General features: G+C 38.3%; 3 protein-coding genes across 4 annotated transcripts in view; 1 reads left to right on the forward strand and 2 right to left on the reverse strand.

The window, feature by feature from the left end:
* LOC146499527 (protein O-mannosyl-transferase TMTC2-like) overlaps positions 1-8,804 on the forward strand; it is a 63,007-nt gene extending 54,203 nt beyond the window's left edge. Inside the window, exons 10-12 of the mRNA XM_085137257.1 lie at positions 768-882; positions 3,093-3,156; positions 7,021-8,804. Of these exons, the coding sequence (XP_084993383.1) occupies positions 768-882; positions 3,093-3,156; positions 7,021-7,224 (383 nt within the window). The 3' untranslated portion in view covers positions 7,225-8,804. The remainder of the gene's footprint in view (positions 1-767; positions 883-3,092; positions 3,157-7,020) is intronic.
* Positions 8,805-12,268: 3,464 nt separating this feature from the next.
* On the reverse strand, positions 12,269-16,340 carry LOC146499528 (protein mono-ADP-ribosyltransferase PARP11-like). The gene is made up of 7 exons (XM_085139094.1): positions 16,111-16,340; positions 15,907-16,021; positions 15,753-15,822; positions 15,564-15,627; positions 15,305-15,438; positions 15,072-15,226; positions 12,269-14,966 (listed from the first exon to the last, which is right to left on the reverse strand). The coding sequence occupies exons 1-7, from the start codon at positions 16,204-16,206 to the stop codon at positions 14,668-14,670; spliced, it is 933 nt and encodes a 310-aa protein (XP_084995220.1). The 5' UTR covers positions 16,207-16,340; the 3' UTR covers positions 12,269-14,667.
* A 127-nt stretch (positions 16,341-16,467) lies between these two features.
* On the reverse strand, positions 16,468-23,459 carry LOC146499529 (protein mono-ADP-ribosyltransferase PARP11-like). 2 transcript variants are annotated; one of them, XM_085139091.1, is made up of 8 exons: positions 23,261-23,459; positions 22,882-23,006; positions 22,244-22,364; positions 21,985-22,060; positions 21,581-21,653; positions 21,044-21,171; positions 19,044-19,191; positions 16,468-18,959 (listed from the first exon to the last, which is right to left on the reverse strand). In XM_085139091.1, the coding sequence occupies exons 1-8, from the start codon at positions 23,304-23,306 to the stop codon at positions 18,636-18,638; spliced, it is 1,041 nt and encodes a 346-aa protein (XP_084995217.1). In that variant the 5' UTR covers positions 23,307-23,459; the 3' UTR covers positions 16,468-18,635. The 2 variants fall into 2 exon arrangements, with proteins under 2 accessions (XP_084995217.1, XP_084995219.1); XM_085139093.1 differs by having other exon boundaries at positions 19,044-19,195; positions 23,261-23,458.
* Between the last annotated feature and the right edge of the window lie 697 nt (positions 23,460-24,156).

Consider the following 24,156-nt stretch of genomic DNA (forward strand, 5'->3'; position numbering starts at 1 on the left):
CGAGAGGCGGGGTACACCCTGGACAGATCGCCGGTCTGTCGCAGGGCCAACACACAGGGACAGACAACCATTCGCTCTCACATTCACTCGCACACCTAGTGGCAATTTGGATTAACCAATTAACCTATCCCCACAAGCTGCATGTCTTTGGACAGTGGGAGGAAGCCGGAGTACCCAGAGGGAACCCACGCAAACACGGGGAGAACTCCACACAGAAAGACCCCGGCCTGATGGTGGAATTGAACTCAGGACATTCTTGCTGTGCGGCAACAGTGCTAACCACCGTGCCACCGTGCTGCCTGCAGAATTTAGCTTATCTGTTTTAAAATTAGATTATTATTGGTAGATAGATAGAATTGATAGGAGTTAGGATAGGACCACCAGCAGTCTAGAAGCTGCAGGTGGGGAAGATGGAGGCTTGGATGGGGTTCTGGATGACCAATGTGAGGCAGATATGGGGAGGACGTGTCTCAAATCTCGCACAAATAACAGTCTGAATGACAGAAAAGCACTGACATTTAAAGCACAGAGAACAAAGCTTATTAGCTTGCAAAACGTGCAAAATGATGTCAGTATTGAGTCTGACGGCATGGGAAGATGGAAGAGATGTAAAGAAAAGACTAGCAGCTGAACACCCAAGAAGCAGACAGATGAGTGATTACAGATCTTCCATACTGGACTTACGAATAAGTTCCATTCCTGTGACACAGGAGCTAACAGGTTCTTAACAGAACTTCTGCTACCCTCATCTTTCTTTTTCTTTTCAGGACAATTTCTGTTGGAGCAGTCCCGTCTTGGCGAGGCTGCGGAGATGGCGGAAAGAGCCGCAGAATTGGACAACTTTGAGTTTGATGTGGTCTTCAGTGCTGCTCATATGCTCAGGTTGGCTTAAATCGCCACTTTGAAAAAGCTGTGTTTCCGCGTGGGGATTCCCTTACTAGTACAGAATTTTGAATGAACAGATATTTCAAGGAATTACGGTGTTTTGGAAATTCATTATTTGCTGAGTTTGCCCTCATGCTGCCTCAACATTTGTGGGTTTTGTTCTTTACCACTGCCGTTTAAAAGCCATATTTTCAAATATAAATTATACCAGCGTTACAGAATAGTAAAATGTCCTCTCAGTGGAAAAGCTGCTGGTAAAGTTTTTATGTATTACATATATAAATGGAAGTGGTGAGGTTTCTGTGCACGGCTTGTAAAGAAGCCATAGGAGAATTTTTCCCTCAAAGTTTGGCAACCGTGTACACGGACAGCTTATAAATCTTAAAATGTGTCAAAAGGGACTGCAAATGTCCTCTGCTCCCAGCAACTGAGGGAAAATATTGGAATGATGAACCTTAACTCATTTTTGCTCTACATATCTGGAAAAGTCATTTCTTCTCTGAAGCATCTCAGTGTGCTGCCACAGAGGGTTTGTAAAAAGTTAAAAGTCTAAGGGCTTGACTGAGGTTTGCATTCGAGAACCTAAGGATAAATCTAAATGACAAGTCATTCCTTTGAGTTCTGATCCGACTGGTTATTTTAAGATGAGACCCTCGGGACATAAATCCAAACAGATTAGGATTAGTGTTTATTGATATGACGCCCACCTGTCAAAGCTAAAGCTGTCCTGCCTGATAATAAAGATAAGCTACAAACCGGGGCTTGCTTTATGTGCAGTGACTGACTGAGCATACACAGGATGATAAGAATGACCTGACAATCCAGTGCAATGTAGGATTTGCCTGTAATTGTTCTGCACAAACTAACTCTAAATATACATCATGCAAGTGTAACATTGCTATTAAGTGACGTGTTTTACCGACACAAATCTACGCTTTATTTTACTGAGGATTAGGAAGTCTGCAATTTTCTAATCAGAAAAAGAAGGAAATGACTTTACTTTTGACCTCCCTGATACCTAAAGATTTTGACTTTAAACGTGGCTTCCTGTAACTTTATCTGTTATTTAATGACTCTCTAGCACTTCCCCAAACAAAACAAAGACCAAGGAAGGACACTAGGAGATGACTATGATATCCATAATGTGCCCTTTATTTTAAAGCCTTATAAATACAAATTAGCATGTCAGGAAGGAAGGGCTTTATTAACTTTGGCACAGCAAAGTCCAGATCATGTACTCCATGAATAATGTTAGTGTAGAGCCGATTAACTACTGCTACTGTACATACCCAGCCGTAACATGTCAGGGAGGACTTTTGGTGCTTTAAGCAGTCTTGGCATCAACATCGTCTGCTTCTCTTTATCTATTTATACATGAGAACCTAAAAGTAAGGCCTAATGTGGTGAATCAGTGTCCAAACACATGATCCCATTTATGTCAAGCCTATTTGCCGCTTGTCCCAGAATATTGTTTACCAGTGGCTATATTAGAAGCTCCAGTATTTTACAACATCACTGCAGTAGGCAAAGAGTTTGTACTGTCATTTGACAATTACGTGAGACAGAATGTAAGCAAGTCTTTCAAACCAGTAAGTCATTTTTTAAGCCTTGGCAGGTACAAATAGTAGTATAATTTTCACTATGACTTGCTATTCAGTCAAATACTTTAACGCAGTGTGTAAAAATGTAGTGTTATATTGTTGTATTGTATTATACAAATTGAGTCGATCTGTATTTACTTAAAATAAGAGTTAAAAGCAGCAGTTACCAACTTGAGGTTCAAGACCCTCTTTAGAAATTTGATCTCGCTAATGACTTGAAAAATTGTTAATTATAATTGTCAGAAACGGCCCAAAAATGTAATTGTGGAGCTTACTCTGTGCGTGTGTGTGTGTGTGTGTGTGTGTGTGTGTGTGTGTGTGTGTGTGAAATGTTCTTAGCTTAAGTATCATTGTGCCTATTAGTACTACACCAGCAGAATTTAAATGACACTAATGACTACATGAATTAATTTGACTATGTATGAGTGAAATCATACACATTTCTTTCTTACGTTAAATGAACAATATTCATGATAATTTATATACTAAGAAGCTTAACAATGAGTGAATACAATCATTAGCTGGAAAATATATTCGTTTTTATCACTGATAAAAAATATCTTATAATGTGCAAATTTTTTACTCTCCGCTCTTCTTTCTCTTCAGACAGGCCAATCTAAACGAGGCGGCGGAAAGGCAGTACAAGCGTGCAGCCAGCCTCAGACCAGATGTAAGTACCTGGACTGGTAGGCCTGTTAGCACTTATCATGGAAATGCACACACACGCCTGCACTGTAAATTCAATTTACAACATACTATGTATTACCCATCATTCTGACATTACGTTATAGTACTGTTGTTCCTGGCAAGCAGTGATAGTGCTGGAAATGAAATGGAAACTGTGTTCTGGTCATGCCTGTGAACTGGTACCTTTATACAACCAACCAAATTCCAAGTGAGAAAAGAGCTTAGTGATTCTGTTGTCTGACACTGAAGTCACACTCTTAGCTTCAGAGTAAATGCTTGATCATAACACTATGGTTAAACAGACCAAGCTTTGCAGAGATCATGTCTCTTGATGTCTGCACAAGTGGTTGAGGAAGTTGGGAGCTATTATAGCCTGTGTGTCTGGTATACCTCAGTCACTTCAAAGGGAAAGGGTGCATGGACCAGTCTGTGGAAGGTGATTTAAAGTTATAGGAACCCCTGTGTTGTTAGACAAGGTCTGAAGGAGCTTCCTGGAGTCATTTATTATGTTAGTGTGCTTACTGATGCCCTGCTCTGTGACTTATGTTCAGTTGTATGACGGGGTTAGACCTCATCCTGCCTCCACTGCATTAACTGGTGTAAGTCTATAAGGCTACACCTTTTATAGCAGCGTTTCCCAACGTGTTTGTCTAACACATTGTGCAAACGTCTTGGGCCAACTCTTATTAATTTATAGTTTATTCCAAGTTAAACTACTTAACACTGACCTTTGCCTCATCCAAGCAACAAAAGGATGAGCCAGTGTTGTCTCTAGACATAGCAGACATCTTAGCAAAGAACACATTTTAAATTGCATATTTAGGTCATTTGCTACCAAATCAACTGGCTCAAGAAAAACCTACTCTGGTAACAAAATTTGTTAATATGTGTAATATTTAACCCTTAAATGGCTATTGAGAATGTATAAGATATTATTTCAAATTGATCAATCAAGTGGCAGAGAGATTTTTCCATCAATCCAGATTAAAACTTCTGAAAACAAATATGCTTAAACACCTTCAAAATGACTAAAAGCCTCAACTTAGAACTTATACAATACAAAATTTTGAGTGGGCACTACTGTTTAACATCGGGGTGCATGTGAGCTTTTAAAGTCCTTCAAGAAACCTGGAGAACTATTTCTAAAGACTTTTTAAAGAAATTAAAAGAAAGTTTGCCTGTTAGAGAGTTCAGGCAGTGCTGAACAATGTTAAATAATAAACGTGGTCACAGTACTGTTGCTCCACAGTTTTGCAAGTTAAACACAAGTAACTTAGAACTGGTAAGATTATCATATATGACCTCAGAAAACAAAAATGTTTTATTATGTTTAATTCTAACTAACCATGAACTATAACTGTTTTTATTAGGAATTTGATATATTTTATGGTAGTTAGGCATTCATGTAGCTAGCTGGCTAGCTACACGCTAGCTGCTTCTGCTTTCTATTAATGACCTTTACTTAGTTCAACCTTGGAGACTGACTCACATATCAGTTCTAGAGACTTATTTTAGCTAAACAGTTTAGGTCTTATCCACTCCATTCAGGTAACAGTTAGTCATAATATAGCCAAGTGATGTAGCTAACCCTCTTGTATAGTTTCTGTTTAGTTGTATATCAGCTAATGTATCCTTTGCCCCAGCTAGTTCTCTAACTTTGCTGAAAATGAAGACTAGCAATATAATACTTGTGACCTTTGCTCTAACAGCCTTTGTGCTTGTTATTCCTACAAGGAATTTCATTTACGTTGCCTCGTGTTCCCATATTGGTGCTGTTCCTGTTACTATGGCCCTTAATTCTTTACTTTTAGAGAGCTTTTTAAAATAAGCTAATCTGACCTACTGCCGTAGGGAATATCTATAGGCTTGGTATTACTATTTTATACAATCTGACACTTTTAAAGAGAAGGGCTGCCTTTCTCTTTATATCCTGTTTAAGCCTTAAGAGCTCAGTCAGATCTTTGACTAGAAGAATACTGGTTGTCCATTTTAATTTGAAAAGCTGTGTGTTTGCATTTTGTTCTTTAAGAAATATGTTTCTTCAATCCCAGTCATTATAATTCACAGTCTTAAAGCCTTCACATGCACTTTCAGACACACTGAGGGGCTCCTCTTTTCATTTTTCAGGACTATAGTGCCTCTTCTCTTTGACATTTTCCCTGCACATGTCTGCTTAGTGAATGACAGTCTCTCAAATATCGGCTTAATCCAATAGCTTTCAGGTCATGAAAGATTCAGCTCTGGCTTTACGTGCTAAGAAAAGCAATGAATATGTGCCCCCAGAGAAAGGTGCGAGGGTGTTTTTCATTTTACACACTAAAACGCTGTATTTACCCACTCCGAGATTCATCACAAATATAATGTCGAGTCTGAGCAGAACAGGCAATGCTTCCAGCGTGTGAAAATTGTATAATCATGACACAGTACATGTCTTGCTCCCGGCAAATCAAAAATTATGATACGATGAGGTTATGTTGTAATTTGTATGCGCTTAAGATCATAATCCCTCAAGATTTCAGTGCTGGTGGATGTGGCTGCACCTGTCATTACTGTGGTAACAGTGAGTGTGATTTAATACTATAACAAATGTCCTCTGAGAAAGAGAATTGAACAGAATATGCTGGATAATGTGATCATATTCCACTGTGGCTTAAAGGCCTCTTCTCAAAAACTGTGGATCAGAGGTAGATACTTTCTTTTTCGTCACAGAGGGTAAAAATACAGAAACTTTTACCCTCAAACTGCCTGTTTTCTTTCGTCTGTCCAATTCTATTGTCCCATGATTGGCTTTGGTGTGATTTAATATGCCAGTGTGTTGCATATTTCCCTGAATAACAAAGGAACCCTCATTAAGAGTAAGAGTAAGTATGCCTCTCCTGCCTACAAAATTCCTGTATGGGCAAAAACTGAGGAGCTCTGAAATATAACATTTAATTATAATTATTGTCCTTTTTTGTGTAGGTGAGAAAAACAAAAAGTTAGCCGTATAGCTCTTTTCCTGTAAAAACTGCAATTAATCAACAGCCTTCCAAATTTTTCACTGCTTTAAATAATCAAGCTCTATATGTATGCATTTGTTGAGTGCGCTCACAATCACTGAAAAGTGGAACGTAAATAAGTGAAAAATCCATGCTGAGGAGAGGCAAAAAGTTGTGTTCATGCTGGGAAAATCTTTTGATTTACTTTCCAAGTTAGTAACAACATGTCATGCAGTGGGGATGCAGTCCTGGGAACGAGGCCAGGCCTGGGCGATTAGGTGCAGATGATTTTCAGGATGAGATATGGGTGTATTTGTTAGTTACAAATGGCTATGACTTAGAATTTGTAGATCCCCACAACTGGACTGCTTTTCAGGGTCATATGGTTTTACTTTGCAACTTAAAAGTATGGCATTTTAATCAAGAGGACTCCAGAAACACTCTTCTCAATGGGTTTGATCGTGCATATCACAATTAATACTGAGCCCTTGCCCACACACAATCTGTAGCTACCTTTTTGTTTAATGCGGCATTGTTAGAGGACATACTCCTATCTATTTGATCTGCACAGAGAGATTGCGTTCTATCTAATTTAATGGGTATTTGATTTTCTTAAAGGAGGGCCTAAAATAAATTTCACCAGAGCCCTTTCTTTAATCTACCATCCAGACCTGGCAAGCTTCCTAAATTGTGTATATCACATCATTTTCTGTGTCAGATGCAGAAATAACAAGGGCAGGTTTAAAATGGTTTGCCCAAATAAATACAAGGTCAGCACTGTTGCAAAAGTACGACAATCCTGTATCTTATCCCCCTTACGCCTAACATCTACTGCTCCCTTCTTTTTTTTCTTCTGTTTTTTATTCCAGTACCCAGCTGCTCTGATGAACCTTGGTGCCATCCTCCACCTGAATGGGAAGCTTACCGAAGCAGAAGCCAACTACCTGCGGGCTCTCCAGCTCAAACCTGATGATGTCATTACCCAGTCGAACCTGCGGAAGCTGTGGAACATCATGGAGCGGCAGGGACTCAGGACTAAACGCGCGCTCGGGATGCAGAAAGGCGATGTTTGAACTCCTCCCTCACTGATGATGCCATGTCCTTCAGAGATATGAAAGAGCTGGTGGCTCAAATTTCACTAAAGACTATTTCTTTAGCGATTCAGCTCGCAGTGCTTGTGAAAGACACTTTGAAGGTTTGAGGGCTGGGATTCAGTGGGCATGTGCTGCCTCACAGTATGCCATATTGCCATATGGTAGCTCAAACTACTAAAACAAACTTCTTTTGCATACATTTTTTATAAAATGCTATGATGTTAAATATACATTGAAGTCAAAAGCAAATAATTTGAAAGTCCCCCAAAAATTCTTTAAGGTCTCAAATAACAGCTAATTGTTAGTTGATATAATCTAAACATCTGGCATGATTTAGAGCACTTGATTTAATAAGAGCATACATTCAGGTGTTAATTCTTACAGAATAGATTTTAAAGCGTGGGCACTGATGGGTAAATTACTCAAGTTGTTTCATTATATCAGCTAGTTTAACTGAAAGATGGACTTCACTACCACACTTGTACATGCCAGATTCTATTTGCAGGTCGTAGGGAGAACTACTGTGTGTGTGTGAAAACTTGTGTAAAGTCTTTTGTTGCTCCCAAAGGAGCAAGTGATGTCACTTCAGTCAGTGCTGATTGAGGCTGAAGACTACAGGTGTGAAAGTTGAAGGAATTCTGGGGGGCAGGAGTTACAAAGAAGCAAGCTTAACAGACCAGAAGCATCTCTGTTTAAGTTTTGTTGCTTGTGGCGCGAAATTGAGTCTGTTAAGCTGCATTATGGGCAACGTAAGCACCATTTTTTTGGTTGTTTTGGACAAGGAAGAAGGTCTTCTTTTGCTTAACTGCCGAGTGATAATGTTGTAAGGGTGCAATCCTAAATAGGTGGATTATTTTTTCATTTTTATAATTTTTTTGTAAAGAAAGGAAACGAAATCCCCGATGGATTGCTCAGGATAGTCTAGCTTTGAATTTGCCTCCTAACACACTCAATTAAACATTAAAAGCCTGCAAGTGCATAAACATCTTCTAGAACCGTCTTCAGATAAAGTGCTGTACATTGCTCCGAGCACATAAAGGAATAGGTTTGGGCATAATGTGCAGCCAAACATGTCACTGACGATTGTTTGCACGTGGTGCATTTTAAATTCTCATGACTGTAATGATTAAAAATTCCTCAGTGGTGCCAAAGCTTGTACTGAGTCTTTACACCTCTCGTGCCAAGCAAGAACTTTTCTTCACTCCTGTGTTCCTCGTGTCAAATAAAGATGTTACATTTCATGTGATCAAATTTAATTTATTAATATGTTATTTTCTTGTGAATATGCCAACACTGTGCCGTTTCATTGTCATATCTGCCCACCCTTTCTCATTCCTTCCAATAGATAGGCTACAGTAGGCAAAATGACAACTATATTGAAATGGTTTCATATGTGTATTTTTGTTCTCTCTGCTCAGGGACATCAGGTTGTGATTCCTGTCACAGAAATAGTTTGTGACACAGAGAGAGCTTTTAAAGGATTTTAGAGTTTTATGCTTTTTTTTTTTTTCCTGATGATTGTCATGTTTGGTTAAATTAAAGGAAATGTGTAGCTTAAACAGTGTTGTGTTTTGTAAAAGTGAACCTTTTTCATAATAAAAAAATGTTGTTGTTTTTTTATTTTAGTGCTCCATAATGTCATCCAGGATGCAAGTCAAAAGCATAAATTTCAGACAGAAGTCTGTGGTCACAAGGATACATAAACTCACCCTAGAACCAGGGTGGAATGATTATACAGCATACATTTTTCACAATAAAAAAGGGTGAACAAGATTACATTTATTTTGGAATTTTGCTAATCCGCACAGGGTCAAATGTATACATAGAAGCTCAAATACATGCAATAAAATCTTTTGATAAGTGGTATAGCGGAAGGTTCTACAATATCTTTTAAAATTATAAGGCCTATTAACTAAATGTTAAAGATCATGATTGACTACAACTGGTAGTTACTCTTTGCCAGAATAAAAAGCATTTGCTTGATAGCACTCATTGGAATGACCAATACTCAGAACATTGAGAAAGTCTAAGGAACTCAGTGAAAAGCTATGGAAATTTGTAGATTTTTACAGGGTGGGAATGGCTCTAGGAACCATTTCTAATCAGCTGCAGATTCCAAGATTATCAGTTTAAACCATTGTGTGTGAATATTTGTATGTGTCACCATTTTATTAAGGTCTGGAAGAAGACAGAAAATGTCACCCATCAGATGAGAGGTTCCTGAACATTTTAACCAAAGCCTGCCATGAACTGGAAACTGCTGGAACACCAGTTGTCCTGTCCACATTGAAGTGAGTTTTACATTGCTGTGGACTGAGAGTGTGCTGACCAAGACACAAGGTCTTGCTCCAAGATCAACACCTTCGAGCTCGACTGAAATTTGCAGCTGCCCACGTGGACAAGCCAAAGGCCTTCTAAAGAAATGTTTTATGGTAAGGCCACACAAAGACTCACCTGTTTGGCCACAGTTGCTAAAGGTAAGCTTTCAAACCTGAGAATATGGTACCAACTATCAAGCACGGTGGTGGTAGAATAGAATGGATAAAGCAGGCTGACATTAAGCTTCTGGAATAGCCTTTGAAAGTCCCAAACTCAACCCTACTGAAAATGTGTGGACTATGTTAGGAAACCAACCAATTAAAATGACCAAGAAGAGTGGTCACATATCCAGCTACTATTTCCAGAACCTTGTTGATGTCTGCCAAAATTGGTTGGTTGAGGTGCAGTTTGCATTTAACTAAATATAATGCCTGTATATTATTGAACTTGCAAGTATAATTTTGACCTTGAGTGGATTACAGAAAATCCATATTAAAATGTAAACTTCCGACTAAAACATGTTGTTTGGAGAGTCAACATTTGTTTGCACCCCAAAACACAAACCATGAATGCAGTTTCTGTGCAGCTATGGATCTTTGTATTTCTTGTCGCAAACTGAATGCTGTCTCTTGATTTAAACAGCCTAACCAGAAGAACAAATTTACAATTATTACCAATGTTTACATTGTATCCAGCCTCAACAAATGTTATAGAAACACATTTGTCCAGAACACTAAACCTTTCCCCTAAAAAATGAAGTCAAAATATGAGTGTTAGCTCAAGCATCAAAGTACGTACCAAGCCCCCGAGGCTAGATTTGCACATGTAATAGAGAGCTGACAAGACTAATTACAGACAGAGCTGGTTTGACAAGACTAGTGTGAAGTGTAATAAGTCTTCCACAAGTCTTCTGAGAAGTGACAGGGTTAGTACTATATGTCAGATTGCTGGTATATAAAATGCCATATGAACAGCAGCTGAATACATGAATTACCATAAAGCATTAGGAATGAAGATATATATCAACAGCGTTCAGCCATCAGGGTCTTCTCTTGTATAACCAACTGCTAGTTTAAGAGACAGGCACCCTCTTGGAGTTGTTCCTCCATTATCTCAGTTATGCTGCTTCAGGCCCCTGCTGCTGTGGGATCTCCCACTGCACCTCTCCTCTACTCTTCAGTCTTCATATCTATTGACTCTGCGTCCACTCTGTGCTTCCTCTGTACATTTCTGTACATAATGCTTGTCGTGAAGTTGCACATTTCTGACCTGCCGTTACCGGCGTGACCAACCTTCTGTGGCCCACACAACACTAAACACAATACTTTTAACATAGCTGTAATGTATGTTTGTTGTTATAAAATAAAATGAAGCTAAATTAAGCTTCTTTTTTTAAAAGATTTTAAGAGCATTCAAGACCCAAAATTGAATTATCAAGTACCACATTCCAGGATTTATTCCATCTCACGAAGACTCTCAACAATGTTGAGTATTTGAGAACTGAAATGTAATTTTCTCTCCGACCCTGTTACCTACTCTTGGTTTCATTAGAAGTGAATAGTGCCACAGTCTCAGTCTCCCCGCTCTGTCACTGACACACATGCACACATACTGATCCACTAATTAGAGTTGGTCTTTTCATAAACTCAACATGTTGATATCATCTGATCAAGCAGACATCAAAGACTTTGTAATCACATGCCAGACTCTCTGAGCACACCAAGCTGTAAATATTTAAGAGGATATCAAACTTGACTCACTTATTGAGTTGAATGAACTCAAAGTCCTAGTTTCTAACATTTTAAAGTGTGCATTCCAAATTAGCATAAGTCTGTAAGGGCAGATTTTGTTATGTAATAAGAAGAAGAATAACAGCACAGAATAAAGTATGTGCTCATTATGTGTGGAAAGACATTTGTGTTGAAACACCATCTGCTGGATTGAATGAGTCCATCATACCCAGAGGACCAATTAATTCATGTCAAATAGTTTCATGAGCACTGATGACCTGGCTCTAGAAAACAAGTCCATCCAATCAGGGCACAGCCACACAAACTTACCAAACAATATAAAATTATTTTTTCCCCATATGTTATTCTACAAAAAATGAAAAATTCTTTCACTTCTTATGTCACACTAGAATTAAAAATTTGACTCTACAGCTGACAAATCGGCCCCTGTCTAATTTAGTCAAGGCCATCTGTGCTTCTTACTGTACTTTACACTCAACCGCCAATTAACTGTAAGAAACTGTTTGTGTTTCAGGAGATGAAAGGGATTCACACATGAGGGCTGCATGTGTGTGCGAGAGGTTCGATTATTGCCAGATATTTTGGGAGCAACAGCCGGAAACACTGTTAAACTACTAAAAACCACACTATGGGTATGAAAATGAGGCAGGGTCAGATAAACGGTTCGACCATCTCCACTTCACCTGGCAGCAAACATATGGGAGTAGGGGAAAGGCACATGGGCAGTTCCTTATATCGTGTATCAGCAAACTGAATTTCATCAGCATTTCTTAAAAACATGTGCATTAATGTCAACAAGTTGTGCTTTCCCACCATAAATCATTAAAACGCTAACACATTTTTTGTTCAGTATAACTGTAATTTGACATCTTAATCAAAAAAGAAATAGTAATAAAAATATTGTTTACTGTTATTAAATAGTTAATTTAATTTTTTTTAAAGATTTAGCATTAAAAAATAACATTTTGATTAAAGATCTTGCACATACTGATAGATTACTATTACAGAAACCTATTTAAAAAAAGATTTAAGAAAAAACTTTATTGAAGACTTAAAAGAATATAAAACACTTGTTCTGCATAAAATGTGATCCCTGTGATTGATGTACAGTATAATATCTCTTTCTAGTAACCTCTTTTGTGTGGCTATTAGAAACTCACAGATATGTCAGACCTTTAAAGGGGCACAAGTCAGAAATGTTGGAAACCAAAGGTCTAGATTACATCAAAAATCCTCCAAACTAACTAGTAGCCCAATTTTGCAAATAAATGCAGTGGAACGGGAGGATAAAGTTGCATAAAATGAAAAGTTAAGTACCATAAAACTGTAAATCTAAATCTGGTAATTCAGTTAATGTTCTTTCCACTTATAATAGTAAAAATAAATTGCCAAGACAAACTGATACATCTAATGCGGACCAACTGATGCTGACCTGTGCCAAGAATGAATGAAAACTGTATCAACAGCAACCTCTCCTGACAGTTTAGGTAAACTACAGCTAATCATTTTAAGCACGTGTTAAACAAAGGGGTGTGTGTAGTGAGTGGGGGCATGACTGTTTATATTTTATTTCGTTGAGACTTCTTGTTGGCATGGGGGAGTATTTGCTTTGGGTGTGAATGGAAAATGCCTGTTGTGACATGTATGGTTATAAAAATATACAGCATATAGCTGTGAAACAGGTTTTCAAGTGACGTTTCTGTTTCGTGGTGAAACAGAAACTTCTATAATGAACACGCGTTTCGTAGCCTTAACTGTACCAATTTAGAAATATTATAGCACATGTAATGAGTTCTTTCACATAAGGACGATTTTGTGCTTAATGCTGTTTTATTGCTGGGGCAGATGGGCACAGATGTTCTCTCTGATATTTATTGATTGTGCAGATTTGGTTCTCAACATGCGCAGCTGGCAAAATCTCACAAAATGAATATCTGTGTGTAGGTTACTGTGTTTATAGCATGAAAATATTTAAAATCTCAATAGTTGATTAACTTTTCCGATGTCGTAAAATAAAAAAGCTCATAGAATGAGACATTTTTTTGTATAATTACATGACAGTACATTTAGAAAAACACTGAACAAGTATGGTTTGTTTGGAGTTGTTTCTGAACAAGCCACACGACCTCTGTAACAAAGTCCTTTGAACAGATGAGACCGAAATGGAGATGTTTAGCAATATTGCACAGCAATATTTGTTGAGAACACCCATCCATCCACTTCAGCTTATCCAATTCAGGGCCACAGGGGGGCTGGAGTCTATCCCAACAACATGAGGGTGAGATTGGTGAAAACATATCAATACAAACACCTCATACTAACTGTTAAGCATGGAGGGGGAGGGGTGATGGGCTTATTTTGTAGCTACAGTATATGGGAGCCTTGCAGTCAGCCTTTGGTATGCAGTCTGTATACCAAAGTGTACTAGAGTGAAATGTGAGGCAATCTGTCCGCCAACTAAAGCCTGGCCAAAATTGGGTAAGTGCAACACTACAATCCCAAGCCAAGCCAAATCTACAACAGACTGGCTAAAAAAAGCAAAGGTTTTCCAGTAGTCTAGTCAAAGACCAGAACTCAACGTGAATGAAATACTGTGTCATGACCTTAAGAGAGCTGAACATAAATAACTGCCCACAAACCTCAAAAGTGAATCCACTCTGTAAAGAAGAGTAGGTCAAAATCTCTTCACAATTTCAATTTCTTATGTGGAAGACTGAAAATTATTATTTCAGGTTATTGCTGATGAAGATGCTTCTAAAGTAACTGAATCATACGTTGTTTTTCCACATCCTTCACGGGCTCTGTGAAGGATGTGGAAGATTTTTGTCCACATATATGTAAAACAGATAAACAACAAAAAGCTACAATGAGCTTAGAATTTAATTTCCTGAACCTCGCACATGTTATTTTAAAATGCGTGTGAATGTTATGTCCAGCACAAATACAAACATAAACATTAGAACAGGAATAAACACACATGCAGACTTTGATTTGGTTCTTCTGACGTATTTATTTATTAATGAAGCTATATTATTACTAAATTAAATCGAAATAAATTAGATGTGAATCTACATTACATGACCACAAGTATTATATTCAACTATTCTAATACTAAGCAGTAGCACCTGGTAAGTAAACTCACTTTTATTGGTACTTCTGATCCAAAGTAATGAAATGTAACGATAACTTTGCTGACAGATTATCTTGCTGAAAACGACCTAGTTTACTGGAAATTTTTCTAAAAATGTTTAAAATGTATTCAAAATGCTGCAAAAACTTCATTGAAGCCATCAGGAGTTGTGCTTGAAATGTACTGTTTGAGGTAGCCATGTTGATCTTGCACATGTTGCGCTCAGCTGTACTGAATCACATACTCCGGATATATTTGATTTGGATCAAAAATGACAAAAATTTTAGGATGAGAGACAACATCAACACAGCTGTCATGCAGGTTTTCGGGATTCCGATGATCGGGTTTTTGGAAATCAGATTCTCCAGCAACTGGTTTTCCAGTCATCACCCGAGCCAAAACTATAATTTTAGTTTCTCCAGAGTGTACAAGTTGTGTTTTCCCACCATAAACTGGCAGTGGTTCCAAGCTGCTCTTACTGTATTTGTCGGCTAATGCTGCATGTTTGGCAAAATAAATTCCTACGTAAAAAAAGAAACTTAGATCAGCTGAGAAGAAAAGAGACAGAAGAAATGGTAAAGAGTTAGAAATTCAGATTTGCACCTTTATCAAAACAATGAACTTACCTTTGCCAAATACGTGGCCATGATGTTGTCCAGCTAACCGTACATCAAAGTTATACTTGCAAATGTAATCCACATTTTTGATATCAGTCCCATGAAAGAGTCGTCTCTCTTGAATTTCTTTGATGCCTTGAATCCTCATTAGCTGTTTCTTTTTCCTTTGATGCAAATATAAAAAAAATAGTAACAAAGAATGGAAATTATTCACAAAAGACATATTGTAAAACTTAATTTACCTGCAATATAATTCCCAAAGATCCAAATTCTGTATCCTGTTGATTGACAGAATGGTTCTGTCCAACAGCCCATCGGTCTTTACATATCGGTCCACTGTCTGATACTCGGGGGAGTGTACACTCAGAGGGATTAACTTTAAAAAGTATCAGAAATCAGTTATTGCTGAAATATCTGCAGTTTTAATCTAGGCTTCTAACTGTATTGTATATTTGTGCTCTAGCTGTATGGATTTTGGACATTAAGCAACATTTTTGTCACCTGATATGGACATTCGGGATCAAACGATTCCCAGAAAACAGGAGCAAGGCTGAAACAGGAACACCTGCCGGAGGAGAGTTAAGTTTCCATTGTGCTGAAACTTTCACTTTCATTTTGATAGAAACTATACTGACACTAACTTGTAAACCTCACTGCTGTTACAACTGAGAATATACATTTCTTGTTTACCTTTTTTCTGTGTTGTAGCTTCTCCTGATTCTTTTTTGCCTCCCTGCGGTGAGGTCTGTCAGTAGCATCGCTGCACAAAAACACATGTATTAATCTGAGCCAAGTTCTTAATGTGTGAATGAAGACTGTGAGCATGAAAATGCACAAAAATTACCAGAGAAATCAATCTGGCCCTTGTAACTGAAAGATGATGTGTTTAAAACAGCCTTGGAGTTTTTCAGGTAAAAATGTTCAACAGCCTCACTGCTAAAGGGGAGATCGGGGTCATCCTACAGAAAAGGGACAAGAAACTAGAAACATAAGCTTTACTTGACAGTATGGAACCAGATAATGTGATCTAAAGAAATACACAAATTACCTCAAACTGGTGCCACTGTCCACAGTCAGCGAGGTAATACCAGCACCAAGGGGTGTCAGCTGTATCCATATATTCCACTAATGTATTTTCCAACATCTTTTGTTGCTGTTTCTTGTCAGAAATGTAACTGACTGTATATAATGTAATTATATCACAGAAAAAGCTGAAAAATCAACCTGCTTCCTCTCTATGACTTAACTACTACTAAACTACTGGTGTTTCTGACTCCTCATGATTCAAAGCTCATTCATAGACACACCTTCTACATAGCCCTAGAAGGCAAAGTAGATCATGTGACATTACATGCACAATATAATTTGTTATCAGTCTTCTAAACTTAAAGATGGTCTACAATAATTATTTTATGTGTTTAAATTGAAAAATTTATTAATTGTGACATGCAAATTACAGACAAGTATAGCTTAACACACGCATAGCTGTAAGATGTTTTCCCCCCATACATTTAATATAAATAAACTCAAAGTACCACAAGTGCACCACCTTGTGGCATCACCTTGTGCAGGTCGAAAACACATACAAACATGGTCATACAATTAATTGAACAAATGCACACAGAAAAATAATTTTACATTACAGTACAACAAGTGTGCTGAGCACATTTTTTTTGTTTTGTTTTTAAAATTATACAAAGTGCAAAAATAAACCTGCGTTACTCAGGTTTTAACATCAAACCCAGATGACTTGGAAATTAAATTCAATGTTGAATTGTTACAATTTTTAAAATTAACTTCATTGGAGGCAACACGGTGATGCAGTGCTATCACCTCACAGCAATAGGGTTTATCCTGCCTGGGGCATCCCTGTGCCTTTGTGGCAAGGAAGTGGCGAGAAGGCCTGGCTCACAGTCTCTGCTCTAATTCATTCCAAAGGTGTTCTATCAGGCTGAGGTCAGGACTCAGTGCAGGCCAGTCACATTCTTCTACACCACACTCCCTCATTCATGTCTTTATGGACTTTTCTTTGTGCACTGGTGCACAGCCATGTTGGAACAGGAAGGGGCCATCCCCAAACTGTTCACACGAAGTTGGGAGCATGACATTGTTTAAAATGTCTTGGCTTGGTATGCTGAAGCATTATGAGTTCCTTTCTCTGGAACTAAGGGGCCGAACCAACTCCTGAAAAACAACCCCACAGCATCGTTCCTCCTCAAACAAACTTTACACTTGGCACAGTGAGGTCAGACAAGCACCGTTCTCCTGGCAACCACCGCAGCAGCTCGGCCATGGAAATCCATTCCATGAAGCTCTCTATGATGAGTTTCTGAGCTAATCTGAAGGCCATGAAGTTTCGAGGTCTGTGGTGATCAACTCTGCAGAAAGTTGACAACCTCTGCGGCACTATGCCCCTCAGCATCAGCTAAATCTGCTGTGGAATTTTATGTGGCCTAAGACTTTGTGGCTACGTTGCTGTTGTTACCAGTTGCTGTTACCAATAACAGTTGACTATGGAATATTTGGTAATGAGAAAATTTCATGACTGGATTTGTTACAAATGTGGCATCCTATCACAGTACCACACCGGAATTCACTGATCTCCTGAGATTGACCCATTCTTTCACATATGTTTGTAGAAGCAGTCTGCACGCCTAGGTGCTGGATTTTACAAACCTGTGGCCATGAAAGTGATTGGAACGCCTTAATTCAATATCTGCACTCCTGGGTGAATACTTTTGGCAATGTATTATATATCTTAGGCTAATTTGCGATCCTAGTTTGGCCGGACATGTGGATGTGAGTATGAATGACTGATTGCTTCTCTGTTATGAATGTGACAGACCCAAAATAATTTAGAAAACGGATGGACAGACGAACTTGGCTGAAAACCCCAATGAAATTCAGCAGTCAGAAAAGATGCACAGAAACTAATTGCTCAGGGACGACATCACACATTTTACATGTTTATGTCAATATGACACAATTACAAAACCTTTCATGGAAAGGGCGGAAAAGTGCAAGATAAAAAAAATGCAGAGGTAGGAGCGTTTTTATGACAAAAACATGAACAAAAATCCATGCTTATATAATACATGGTACTACTAGACACAGATTTTCAGAACATGGTGCAAAATGAGTGAGCAGAGCATGTTCTTGGATTTATAAAGAAGCATATGTATGGCACTGTGGAAGTAGAGGGAGCGATGGAGCCGGTGGCCGGATATTGCCTATGATCTACAGGCTGCAAGCACCACTCTTATTTTATCTAAGCAAATGTGCACACATATTCTGTAAGCAAGCATAGACTCAGGATTAAAGATAAAAACAGCACAAAGACTGTCTTCGGTTAGCATTTTTTTAAAGTCATGGAAACGTTCTAACTTCTGGGTCCAATTATGTATGCTGTACAGTATACAATTTGACACAAAGTCCTTACTGTCTTACCAACTTCTTCAAAGGCACTTAGATGACCCATGCTCCATTCAGTCATGGAAATCAATTATCCTGTCATCTAATTTCATATCCTAGCTTTTCCAGCCTTTATTAAAAAAAAAAGTTGGTATCATTTTCTTAGGCATCAGTAGAACTCAACCAGATACTCTGGATAAATCTGATTACTGTCAAAAATGACATAGATCTTTGGATTGGCCATATCATCCACACAACTGTCATAGAAGTTGGTGAAACTGGCATCCTTAGAGGGTGGTCTGCAGTACATTGGATGACCAACTGTGTATTCTCCAACAAGCACTCTGGCCAGGAACATGGTCTTATAAGGCGGCTCACTCGCAAATATCGGTGGTGCGAGTCCATGTCTCTGTAAGGTGGTGTTGTGTTTCCCTGTGGTGTGACAGAATTTACTGGAATATTTGGCATCGCGGGCAAAGTAGCTCCCTGCAGGAAAGACAAGAGCGCAATGTTAAAACTGGACAAAAGGAGAGTAGCAAAGTCTTTCATGATACAACATAAAAGATCTACCTTTGCCATAGACATCGCCATGGCTTCCTGTGAGCCGCCAGTCAAAGTTAAATGTACATATAGCTTGTATATTGCTGTGTCCCGTGCCATGAAACAGCATTCGCTCCTCAATATCCAGTGTTCGCTTGACTTTTCGCAACTGTGTTTTCTTCCTTAGAGGAGCACCAAGGAATGACAACATAAAACAAATAATGACTTTGATACTGCATGACTGTACAAAGTTTGATCAGTGAAAAGTTCAGCAACTTTTCCCATGAAGAGCAAAAATCATACCCAATTGAAATTTTGCCCCATCTATGCAATTCAGGATTTTCACCTTGTGCACCTCTATCACTTCCAGTACTGCTGCTATTTTTAGATCATTTCCTGGAAGGCCTGCTTGGACCACTTGTACACAGTGCAGAAAGCAAACTTCAACTAAATTCAAATGCATTAAACAGTTTGGAAATTGCTGTGGGCTGTCAGCTGTGAAGATGAATACCTTGCACCAATGCCCCTAGTCTCTAGCACTTGTGGCTCAGGTGGTAGAGCGCATTGTCTACAGACTTGGAAGGCCAGTTGGTTTATCCTTGACTCCTACAGTTTGCATGCTGAATTATCTTCGGGCAAGACACCGAACCCCGAGTTGACCCTGATACATCTGTCGCAGTGTGAATGTGAGAAAGGGCTTAGGTATAGATAAAAGCAGTGTATGAATGTATGTGTGAATGGATGAACGACACTTGCAATAGAAAGTGATTTAAGTACTTTTTTAAGCAGAAAGGTGCAATATAAGTACCTTTAAAACAATAACAATATGAGAACAATAATAGAAACTGACCTATTTGGTTAGGAAAAGATCATCAGAATATTTTTATTTTTCTGGAGCTACTAAAGACTTTTTTTGTATTTTATTTTATATTGTTTTTAATTTCTTTTAGTATTATTAATATTATTATTATTTTTATTATTTTTTTTATTTGTTTTTTGAATGTCTTGTGTTCTTAGTGCTTTCTTACTACCATATGTTTAAGGTGTTTAAAGTGTTGGATGTTTATGAATACAAAATTCAATAAATATATGTCTACAATAAGAACAACAATAATAACAACAGTACAGTAATTTATTGTGTGTTGACAGGTTAGGATGTGCTAGCAAGTGAAAAAAACTGAAAGCAGCTTTTGTTTCTGACCCAGTCACCTTGCATTATATTCACCTCGTGGGGAATACAGGTAAGTTTAATCTAACAATTTATAGGAAATATGTACAAACGTGGGCTTTGAAGTGGATAAGGTTCCAGTTCCGCTGAATTGTTATTATCAAACAAAGAAAAAAAAAAAAAGAGTCCTCTGCCTCTTCAGAAGGCCGGAATGAGCAGCCAGCTCAGAAACCTCCCAATCACAAAGCGTTTTTGGAGGTATATGTATAAACCGACGCCTTTTAGTGAATTCATTTGTTCAACCGCGTAAACTTACAAGTGCATTGTGAATTCGTCCCACGGGGTCAAACTGGCATTACATTTCTGGGGCATTTTTGAGAAAAAATTTGGCACAAACACCCTGAACTGTAGCGGTTGCCAACATGCCACTGCACGCCCACACAGCCAGCACTGTAGGAGTTTTACTTCCTTTGCCCTATTCAAAAGACTTTGTTTTCCTTTATAAAATGAAAATTAAATTACATTCAAGTTGAAGAGATGCCTTTTTGACACAGTGCAGGTGATCCAGTGTGAATTACAGATGCATACTGGCAATTTCCATGAAATGATCTAGAAACAAGTGCACATTGTGCACAGGAGACGAGCTTGAATAAGACATCGGCTGAAAGGGGTGGATTCATGGAATTCAGTTCAATTCTTTAATTTATGCTAAGAAAAAAGCCAGCATCTTTATTGGAAGTTTGGGAAAACTAGAATTTACAATTTTCCCAGTGTCACTAATGGAGTGCAATTTAAGTGTAATTAAGGCAGTATATACAAGGAAACATTTTTCCTCACAAAAATGTAGAAAATAATATTCTACCTGCAGAAGAACTCCCATAAATCCAGGTTCTGGATCCTCTGGATGGATTTAATTGGATGATCCATTGTTCTTTCATACAGTCTGGCTACTTCTTTAAATTCATATGTGTCTCTGCCAAGCTGGATGAGCTGCAAAGGCAAGAAACACTCACACAGCTCTACCCTTTTCTGCAGTGTGTTTCATATTCCTCTTTTTCTCTCTCATTTGCAAATGTTTGACCTCAGACTGAACAAAGTTGGGAACTTCTGGACTGACAAAACACCGCATACAATCACATGCACACCTGTCTAAAGGTTTTGACCAGTCTGCACTGTTTCTGTAAGAGCTCCAAGTCCATGTCTTTGATTTTTGAAAATAAAGCAGAAAGAAGTGTAAGTCTCAGTGCTTCTGTAGCAACTGCATAACCTTTTATTCCATGTTTGCCACTATTTTTTACATCAGAAATCAAAAGAACATAAAGGTATCGTCTCAATACTAAAAATGTGTGAACCAAGCTAAGTGGAACAATAAGATGTGTTTCCGTACTTCTGTACTCACCTGATAGGGCTCATCTGTGTTTATTCTCTCCCAGTGACAGGGAACAGGCAAGGCGAGATTATCACAAATAAACCTGAGAGGATCAGCAAAGGAGAAGAGTCAGTAAACAAATCACTGCATCAGAATGAGAATGGATGTGTTTGCTTTATGCTCACACAAAAATAATTCAACGCTTGCAAAAAAAAAAGAAAAAACAAAAAAGGAGGGAAAAAGGCAATTGTTTTCTTTTCTTTTGTTACTTTCATTTCCAGGATTTTAAGGACAAGAGATGCTTGACCCCTAAACTTCCATTTAATACATGGTCTTCTTAAACCCCTTTAACATAACTTTTCCATGATAGCAAGTAAATAAAACCAAAATATAAAAAGACTCTCTGGATGTACACTCAAACCATCAAATCTTACCTAAATCCAGTTGCAGAGTGGAGGGAGCGTTTGATCGGCCGTTGCTTTCCTGTTGTTACATTTATCTGTCGCATAACTGTTTGGGGATTTAATGACAATTAGGTGTTCATGTGCAATTTCTTTAACAAAATAAACAACAGAAAAACTAACTCATCCTCAATAGAACTGATGTGACGTGATTTCCTTTAAAAAAGCTTTAACACTCTCAGCCTGGATAAAGTACCTTTAGAATTACTTTAATTAACTCATGAGTTTGCACCTGAGAAGTCCAGTCTGTATGTGTACTTGGCTGTGTAAAACTCCATCACACCACGCTGGTTCCTGTTGTAGCACTGCTCAATCTGAGCGCTGGTCACAGAGCAGGCTGCACTGGGATCAATCTGACAGGGAAATAAAAAGGGAAAAAAAGCGTTAACCAGCCAATCAGTTAATTAACAGTTAGTTAAGAGAGTTGATTCTTTATTTAGGTCAAAGGCTTAAAATTTATCTGAAAAAACATAAATTCTTTGGTTTGACTTAAAGCTTGTCTTGTAAATCGATACATATATATTTGGAGGTTTGAGCTACTGGTGGGATAAATAAGACAGCTGAGTGTAACTCGCTGTCAGAAACTGATAAACCAGAAAAACACATTTTAAATGTGTTCATGGATATTTGATGCATCATTGTTAAATCATTGTTACATGATGGCCATTTTTTTTGCCTCCCTACAATCAACCCAAGGCAATGTTTTTTCTTTTTCCTATAAATGTATTGATGATGAGCTAAAAGGGGGGATAAAAACCTGCAGAGTCTGGCAAAATACGACCAAAGGAGGGGCGATATGCTGGGCATACAGAGTAAAGCCAGTTACAAAGTCTGCTATTGTGTATAAAGTTGTGGTATCATGTGAACTACCTCAAACATATGCCACACTCCACACTCAGCCAAGTAGAACCAGCACCAGTTGGGCTCTGAGGTGTCCATCTCCTCAATCTCAGTGGACTCCTCCTCTGACGATCTGATGGCTAACATAGCTAAATCTGAAATTAATAAGTGAAAACACGCCAACACACTTAGGCAAATTGCAACTAAAATACAAGAAAGTATGGGGGAGGGCCTAAGGTGGTGTTTTGGTCGTCAGACAGTCCTGACGTTGAGGACTTGTTTTTAGCAACGGTCGTGAGAACATTACAACCTGTAACAATTTCATACAATACAGGAAACTGCCATGTTGAACTAAGCTATCATTAGCGGATGCCGCACCCGACTCATCTCGACTCTACTGGTGTCTTACCAGTTTTCAGCCTGCCTCTGTCCTTATCGGAAAACAAAGCCTTCATACATGATCAACAAAGCCTCAGAAAAATCACAGGTTCCATCTAAGCTTGGGGGACTAACGCCAAAAACCATTTTCGTTATCCTAGGCGTTGTTTACTTTTATTTCCCCGTTCGTCATGCACTCCACGTCAAAGCGTCGACGTCATGTAACCCCTCCCCCTTGAAATCAGGACTGTGTCCCGGAGTTTGTCCTGACAGGCGCACTACCGGTGCAATGTGATACGGCTCAGGCGTTTTAAAGTTACGCACGCGGTTAAAAAAGTTAATAAAATAAAATAAGAGGAATGTATGGAAACTTACTTACTGAAGTCATTGCCCCCCCTTCCCTAAAAAATAATAATCGCTGTAATAATCTAAAAATCGGAGGTAATAATTAGCTCAACCTGTCATTTTTGACTTATTTGTTTTTCAGTGCAGTCAATAAAACAAATACATTAGATATTATGTAAGCTAAATAATGACGGCAAAGTTATTTTTTTGGTACATGATTGTCTCGTACTACACTACAAAACCAATTTATAATTAATACTTTACTATTAATACAAACAGCACCGTTGTTATCATTTCGGACTGCGGTGCTTGTTCGCTTAGCTCATGTAACCTATTAAAACGCTGATATGTATTTTGTGTTTACACATCACTGTGTAGATGGCTCAGATGACAAAAAAGCCCCAAAAAACAAAAACCTGTTCATAAAAACCAGAGGAATGAATAATACATACATATATTTCTTATTTTTCTTCTACTCAAGCTGCATTCATTGTAGGAGAAAAAAGTCCGGCATTATTAACGTCACTGTTTGATTAGCAGTTATGTACAGACGATAACACAGACAACATAACAACAACGTAT

The sequence above is a fragment of the Neolamprologus multifasciatus genome, chromosome 17, assembly GCF_963576455.1.
Source record: "Neolamprologus multifasciatus chromosome 17, fNeoMul1.2, whole genome shotgun sequence".
Classification (NCBI taxonomy): Eukaryota; Metazoa; Chordata; class Actinopteri; order Cichliformes; family Cichlidae; genus Neolamprologus; species Neolamprologus multifasciatus.